The following is an 8,621-nucleotide window of genomic DNA, read 5'->3' on the forward strand; positions in this document are numbered from 1 at the left end:
ATAAGACCTCCCTAGGATATATGTTTTGTAAGATGCTCCAGGGAATGTCCCAAAGGCTTCATTATAACAACAGCATCAGAGCTGTTTGTGCCAGCTGTGGAGAAGAGTTCTAAGTCAAACTCACCATTAGTGACCGGCACAGGATTTGAAAAATAAAATTGCCTTAGTGGAATCTAGAGTAATACTGTATCATCTGTATGAAGATGCAACTTGACACTGTTTTATAAATTATAAGTTACTAATATTAATTACTAAAATAAATGATTATTATAAATTACTAGGGGTGCATCTGTACTACAGAAATAATAGTTCGACACTACTTTAACTGCTGTGGCTCAATGCTATGTAATTCTTGGTTTTGTAATTTTGTGGGCTATTTAGCCTTTTCTCTTGGAGAGCTCTGGTGCCACAACAAACTACACATCCACTGTATTCCATAGCATTGAGCCATGACAGTTAAAACTGTGTTAAACTGCATTATATCTGTAGTGGAGATGTAGCCAAGGAAATTTTGAATTCCTCCTCCTCCAATTCACAATGGGATGTGGAGCCATGAAGTGTGTTCTCTGATGTACAGGAAGCAACAGTTTGTGGATTGCAGCTGCAGTTGAAGTGAGGCAACATTTCACCATGTTGCAGGCATCAGGGGTTTTTCTTTTTCTCAGAAGGGTGAACGGCTTCTTTGGCTCTGGTTTAGATTAGGAAAGCCGACCAATAAAAGGCAATCTGGTTAATTGATGGGAGGCAAGGAGTTAAATGGAAGTTTCATATAGGTCCACATAGGCCAGTATGAGTTGTTTCCTTCTCCACACCAACAATTGCCTTTGTCTGTGTTCTGTACCTGCACCTCCTCAGTTTTTGGGAGGCTTGTATAGATTCCTTTTTTTGTTGATGGTATTAAACAGCAAATAAAATTTGAAAACTACATAGGCTTTGAATTTGAAGAATGTTTTAAATGTGAAGACAATTGCTGAAATTGCTAGTTTCTTCTTTCAAGAATAAAATTAACTAAGAATTCCATCTCTGTTATGGCTATATTAGCATTTCTACTTCATAAATATTAATTGAAGTACTATTCTAGAAGAGTTTATTCCTGATGTGTCTCTGGCATCTTCAGAGAATGCTGGAAGGGAAGAGAGTGGAGTAGGGGTGTGTGTGTACCCCACACATATCCCACTGTGTGACCCTGGGTTGGGAGAAATGATTTCCATGTTAATCTGTGTATTGTTCTGTGATGAATGGCAAGATCTCAGGGTGGGAGGATATGCAAGGAAGATTAGTGTGTGTTTGACTAGTAATCATTGTCGGCTGGGAAAACCTCTGACCCTGGCTGGTTTACATTTGCATTTTGCTGGGTCTTCATTAGCATTTTGCTGGGTCTTGATTTTGTTGTTTTTCAGGACTGGTAGTCAAACTTTGTTCACTTTAAGTGTTTCTTCTTTTCTGTTGAAGTTGTCTAGGTGTTTGTGTCAAGGCATGCAGAGAATAAGAATTCATACATGTACATTTGTGCTGCTCCTGTTCCTGCTCCTTGAAAACAGTTTTCGAGACTTGCATGTTATTATGGCTGTTAACAGGTCAAGGAGGTATGGGAAGCAGCAAGTAACCAGACAGCACAGAACTGCAGTTCTATAGCTGCAGAAGAGACCAGGGATCATCCTCTGGATTACCTCCTGAATGGCAGTCACCCTCTGGATCACCCTGGATGAGGATTTCTTTTAAGAACACATGTGTGTCACTACAGAGTCTCCTCAAAAGTAAACCCCATTGAAAACAGTGGGACTTCCCAGGCACATTGTTAGGAAGGATCGAATTAGGGGAATTTTAATTAGCTGAAATATTATGAGAGGCATGTCCTAACAACGCACGCACAGGATCGTGTCCCTATGTGTATACCAGAGGTTGCCTAGTCCACCCCCAAGAGAAAGAGACTCGAATACCAATGAGGTGCAATTAAACTAAGACCATTTATTAAAGCCACACAACAAAAGGGATCACACACGCACACACACATGCAATGCTATAGCAAGGGAGGGGTGAGTTTGGGGAGTAAAGGAAGGAAGAGAGAGGCACTGTTTGAAATATTTACCTTAGCCGTTTTCTCCAAGGAACCGGATGAGATGTAGGATGGATAGTGGATCATGACTGCGAGAACGGGAAAAGGAAAGAGTGGCCGCGGTGGCTTAAGAGCTGAGTCCTGGCAGGCAAAGCTAACTTAGAGGCCTGGTGACAGTGAGCTTGGCTTCACTCAAGTGATTTTAGCAGAGCAAGATGCTCTTGGAATCTCAGGATCGGAATGCTCAACAAGCCCACTGAAGGGCTGAAAACCTGGACCTTATATAGGGCTAAACTTGCCCTCAGGCGATGGCTTGCCTGCGAGACAAAGGCTTGATTGCTTGGGCTTTGTCTAAGCCAAAAGCTACACAATGGTTACACAATGCAAGAGGTCTAACACTTTTCAGGAGAGTAGATACCTTGATGGCTGAGCCGTTAAGTTAATCACTGGCTCATTTAAGAAGGAAACCACATCTATTGTCTTCCTCGTAGAGGTCTCTGTGAATCTGGTTTTGCAACTCCCAAAGACTTCCTCTGAAAGGTTTAAATCTACCTTTTTCCTGGGACCATGCCTTGGCAAGGCTGCTGGCTACATGGTCTGCTCGCCTTTAGGTTAATGGCGGCTTGTTGTGGGGTCAGTCAGGGGTCTTAGCTTCAGACTGCATGGCACCCAAAATTTTATATAAAACCATACTCGGTAACAACGTGAGCATAGGATTTCACCCAGAAAGATCAGATCCATATTCATTCAACAGACATCAGTCTGAAACACTGTAGAAAAAGCTGAAAGGAGGAATGTAAAGAGAACTTTCTTCCTTGTCATGATTTCTGTAGTAAATTGAAAACAAATAAGCTGAAACATCCTTTCATTTTCCTATGGATAGCTTATAAGGGAGCCTTGGTGGTGCAGTGCCAGTACTGCAGCCACTCACTCAAGAACCACAAGGTTGTGAGTTCAATCCCAGCCAGGGGCTCAGGGTCGACTCAGCCTGGCATCCTTCCGAGGTTGCTAAAATGAGTACCCAGCTTGTTGGGGGCAATTAGCTCACAGTTGTAAACTGCTTAGAGCAGGGGTAGGCAACCTTTTTGAGCCAGGGGCCGGGTTGCTGTCCCTCAGACAACTGGGGGGCCGAAGCCCAAAAATAAATAATTAAATAATTAAATAAATTAAATAAAAATAATAATAAAAATAATTCCTACATACACTGCACACATCATATTTTGAAGTAAAAAACAAAATGGGAACATATACAATACAGGCCCGCTGCGGCTGCTGGAGCCCTTCAAAATGGCGCCCGGAGTGGCGCGGAAGCTGTGGCAGGGGCATAGGGTTGCCATAAGTCAGGACATCCAAACCGGGACAAATGTAGAACAAAATTTTCAAATGGAGGACACTTTTTTAAAAAAATGGAGGACATGCAAAAATATTTGCTGATTTTTTTTTAAAAAATGTTAATATAAATGCATGTTTCTGAGGCTTCTATAGACAATTGCCCCCCTTGCCCATGCTTGCTCCCCCTTGCCCACCACTTGCCCGCCGCGTGCCCCCCCTTGCCCGCCGCTAGCCCCCTTGCCCCCGCTTGCCCACTGCTTGCCCCCCTTGCCCCCGCTTGCCCCCACTTGCTCCCCCTTGCATGCCACTTGCTCCCCCTTGCTCGCTGCTTGCCCCCCCCTTGCCTGCCACCAAAGGCCCCACGCGCTTGTGCAAGAGGCCTAAAGTCCCGGGATTGGGGGGAACCAGGCTGGGGCGGGCAGGGGGCCCCCAAAAGGAGGATTATCCCGGGGGCTGCTGGGATAGGGGCGGCAATCGGTGGCAGAACTGGGCTGGGGCTGGTCCTAAGGCCTCGGCGGGCCGGATTCGGCCCGCGGGCCGCACGTTGCCAACCCCTGTGCTACGGTCATGATGTAATGGTATCCTTCACCTCAGTCCTGCTGCTTCTACTAGATTTGTAGGTACTTTTACGTCTGGTGGTTTGAGTGTTGGACGATGACTCTGGAGATCTAGGATTTAATTTCCTACTTGTCCATGAAACCCACTGAGTGACCTTGGGCTAGCCACACACTCTCAGGCTCAGGGAAAGGAAATGGCAAACCTCCTCTGGACCAATCTTCCTAAGAAAATCACATGATAGAGCTGGCATAAGTTGGAAATGACGTGAAGGCACATAATAACAACCATCACACCTGCAATTCCCATTGCACTCTGACATCTTGTACCAGAGGTCAGGAAAATACATTACACAGGACTGCATCAGGAGAAGTGAAGAAAGCAGTAGTAGGCTTCTACTGGCATTAGGAGATTTCACCCTTGAATTTTGGCCAGTATTCTACATTATGAAAATGGAACAATTATGAATAAAAAAATTAAAGTAGCTAATAGAACTGCTACATTTACGAATGAATAAATCTAAAGAGCCCATCTATCCTCATTTAACTATTCTTCAGTGTAAATCATTTCCCAGAGTGATCAAGGAACAGTCTCTCAGAACCCCAGAAAATGCATTGGAATTAATCCAAATAATTAATACTCCTCAAGACTTCCTGAAGTGAAGCAGCTACTTTGTACCTTTCTCTAAACAATTTTTATAAACTGGGCATTAATTGTGCAATATTGGGAGTGACTATTTCACAGTTATAATTACAGTTAGAGAGACAATTATAAGGTTACAATTTAAATAAAACAAAACACACAAGAAAAAATGGATAGCAGCAAAGGGCAGGTGAAAAGAATTAAGTCCAACTGTTCCTGGTATGATGAAGGTGTGTCTAACTGCTAGTCTTCTATTGTGGCTAGAGGAGTAGCAGTTGGGATCTGGAGGAAGGGGTTCTCATCAGCTTCTGGGCCTAAGTACAATGGAGATTGGATACTGAAGCTGGAAGGCTAGGTTCCTGAGTCATTACATGACAGCATGAACCCCTGTATCCAATATTTACCATGTACACCCCCACAATCACCCCAAAAAAGATACAAATTTGTCTAGTCACTTCCCTAGAAGACTCTGGGATACCACAAATGGTTATTCTGGACCAATTTCACTACTCCTGCACTTGTTTTATGGCTGGATTTTTTAGAATCTCATCGTCCACAGAACAAAAATGGTCCGAAGTGGCCAGTCATGCCACTTTGCCCCAAGAAACATTTATTGCAAACCATCTGTCATTTTAGGCCAATTTTCTAGATGCATTTCAAGCTGGCTTCAGGCCTGATTATGGAATAGGTACCCCCAGTCACCTTAGTGGACAGCTTGCAACATGTACTGGATTTTGAGGGGTTGTGCTGGAACTTTCAGCAACCTTAGATATCAATTACCATTGGATGGGACTTAGCAACTCTGTTTTTCAGTGGCTTTGTTACTTTCCTCCTGGGCAACTTTACAATACTTCCATTGTGGAATGGCCTGCCAGACTAGATCCGTCAAATTACCACCCTAAACAGTTTTTTAAAAGCTATATTCCAGCAGGCCTTTCCTGAATAGTTCCCCAACGACTAGAAGAAAAATCTAACTGTTGAACTCCGACCTCACCTTAGTCATGGTCTATTGTTTATTGTATTAATTCTCAAGTATGTTTTAATTCTTACATTATTTAATTGTATTTTAAGGGGTGGATTGAGGGTTTTGGATTGTATGTTTTTTAATTTTTGTAAGCCGCCCCGATTGCATCTTGTAGGGGGGCGGGATATTATTATTATTATTATTATTATTATTATTATTATTATTATTATTATGTTGAGACCATTCCTGCAGTAAAGCACTAATGGACTGAATCAGGACCAACAAAATTTCAGTGGGAGCAAAACAGTTCTCTAATCTTTCTCCATATCATTGTTTGCCATGATTTTTGTTCAGTGAAAAGATATCTATGTAGCTCTGAAAGCAATCAGTTCAGGGCAGGCAGCTATATTTAGTTTTCTTTTCTTGAGATGCCTTGTTCCTTGCCAACTATTAGCGATTTATTTGCAGGTGATTCAGTACAGAGTAGGTGAAGTGCCTCCCCCCACCATGATGTTAACCAATATTGATTGTATAAATCAACCAATCAGTCAATCAATTCTAGTCTTTACTGATGAAATCATCTGCTATATGTACTGTCCTCAGTCTTAGGTAGGATGTCAACAAAACAGCAAGTGCCATGATGAAGATGAGGGACTGACTTTAAAATCCCAGCCACAGGGACTTTGTTTGTGTCTTTACATTCACCCCTAGTGTGATGACCTCCCTTTAGGAATGAGCACTGAAGGTTATTTCCTCACAGAGTTGCTAGTCCAACAACTCTTTCTGCTTCCCAAGAACTCAGTGGTAGTGAAGAACTGTAATTGAAAAGACACAGCCAAACAGCAGCATTGCATCAATATTTTCCCTGATTCCTGAAGCTATAATATATTGGATATTCACACTTATTCATGAATCAAAGGGAATTTCTGCCAGGTAGAAACCCAAAGTTCAAGGAAACATATAAAGAAATGTGTTTATGCCCATCGCAGAAAGACTAATTTGGTTTATATTTGGAACTATGCTAGTAGATGTGTAAACTACATACAACAAGCTCAAATTTTCATGATCAGAACATCTGAAATCACATAGGGAATTGCCGTTAGTAAGAACTAACAATTATATTTACACCAGAAACAAAAGTTTCTATAATATCACTCCAGTATGTGTATCGATTAAAATTTTCAAACGATCATGTGAATTTCGTGATGCTATCTTCTTGCTGGATTGGTTTAGATACAGTTTTGTAAAATCCAGTCATGCTTGAACAGTAGCAATCATTTAGCAGAGACAATTGAAATCATTACTTAATAAATAAATAAATAAAAATAAAACTTTTATTTTTATCCCACTTTTTGTAAAAAAAACAATCAAAGCCATGTACAGCATATTAAAAACATACAATAATATATACACAATATCCTTCCCTTATAAATAATTAAACAAGTTAAAATTACATGAATAAACAACTAAAAACATAATCCATAACGTGTCCATGGTACATGGGAATGGCCGCTGTATGGCCGAGTATTTCATTCCAGAAGACCTGCTTAATATTATTATTAATCATATGATTAGCCTTCAGCCATTCAGGTCAATAATCTCTAAATGGGGATTGGCATGATATTCATCTGAATCCTTTTAGCCATTAGTGTAAACCTATTGAAACAATTGTTCAGCAATGAGTCAACACTTACGTAAATCTGAGTGATTCAATTAAACCATTCTATGGGATTAACAATGGGATTCAGGGCACTATCTGTTTTAAAAATATCTTGTTCACCATCCTTTGGATTGCCCCATTGACCTCCTTATTCCTTAGGCTGTAGATAATTGGGTTCAGCATGGGTGTGATGACAGTATACATCAAAGCCAACACTTTGTTGCTATCATGTGCATGAAGAGACTTTGGCCTTAGATAAATCAAGCTTCCACTCCCATAGTACAAGGTTACCACCATGAGGTGAGAAGAGCAAGTGGAAAAGGCTTTTCGACGGCCCTCAGCTGACTTCATCTTTAGGATGTTGGAAATAATCAAGAAATATGACACCAGGATGAAGGAAAAAGGAGTAAAAATAACTAGGATGGTAGCTGTGAAGAGCTGGATTTCATATAAAGAGGTGTCAATGCACGAAAGCTTAATTAGTGGTGGGATATCACAGAAAAAATAATCAATTTTATTTGATCCACAGAATGGCAAAGTGAACACCCAAGTAGTCTGAATTAGTGAGACCAAGTTCCCAATGAACCATGAAAGGACTGTCAAAGAAATGCAAACTGTATTGTTCATGATGGACATGTACCTGAGTGGTTTGCATATGGCTACGTAACGGTCATAGGCCATAGCTGCTAAGAGGAAACATTCTGAAGCTCCTAAGAAAAGTAAGAAAAACATTTGTGTGGCACAAGCAATGAACAACATCTTCTTCTCCACTGAAAGGAAATTTACTAGCATTTGGGGAAGAGTAACGGAAGAATAACAAATATCTAGAAAAGACAAAACCTTGAGAAAGAAATACATTGGTGTGTGAAGCAATGGATCTATCAAAATTATGGTGAAAATGAGCATGTTTCCAGCAACTGTTGTTATATAAAGCAACAGAAAGAAAATGAATAATGGCACCTGCAGGTCAGGATAATCCGTTAGACCCAGAAGGACAAATTCAGCTTCTCCTGTTACATTCATTGACAGATTTTAGTTTCTTCTGGGGCGGGGTGGGGAAGAAAGGAAAGAACAAAATATTAATAATGGTTGTTGCTGTTGATTTATGCAATCATTCCAAAGTCCTTTTAAAAAAAAAGGACTACAATGAACCAAAGTTCAGGTCCACATTAGGTTAATTACCCTTAGGTCCCATTGAAATCCTAGTGGATCAGTTTCAATGGGAAATAAGTGCTATTCTTTAGTTTGGATCAAATCTCAGATCTGGGATTATGAACTATCTAAGGTACAAAAAGCAAAACCATGAAGAAATGAAATACACAATAGTTTACAGACAGAAGACTCTGGAAATGGAGAATTGTTAAGAGCTGTGTGCTGACATTAACTGGTTTGGAGGAAAACTCTCCTAGGCA

At 40.9% G+C, this 8,621-nt stretch overlaps 1 protein-coding gene across 1 annotated transcript; it reads right to left on the minus strand.

Annotated features, from left to right (window-relative positions):
- Window positions 1-7,293: 7,293 nt before the first annotated feature.
- On the minus strand, window positions 7,294-8,232 carry LOC149303400 (olfactory receptor 10A7-like). The gene has a single exon (XM_089480123.1). The coding sequence runs from the start codon at window positions 8,230-8,232 to the stop codon at window positions 7,294-7,296; it is 939 nt and encodes a 312-aa protein (XP_089336249.1).
- Window positions 8,233-8,621: the final 389 nt, after the last annotated feature.

This window comes from Sceloporus occidentalis, unplaced genomic scaffold, assembly GCF_023333645.1.
Source record: "Sceloporus occidentalis isolate IW3139 unplaced genomic scaffold, rSceOcc1.0.p SCAF_14, whole genome shotgun sequence".
Lineage (NCBI taxonomy): Eukaryota > Metazoa > Chordata > Lepidosauria > Squamata > Phrynosomatidae > Sceloporus > Sceloporus occidentalis.

What these genes read in the sequence shown, in the direction of transcription:
- LOC149303400 (XM_089480123.1), bottom strand. Translation starts at nt 8,232, where the DNA reads ATGAATGTAACAGGAGAAGCTGAATTTGTCCTTCTGGGTCTAACGGAT.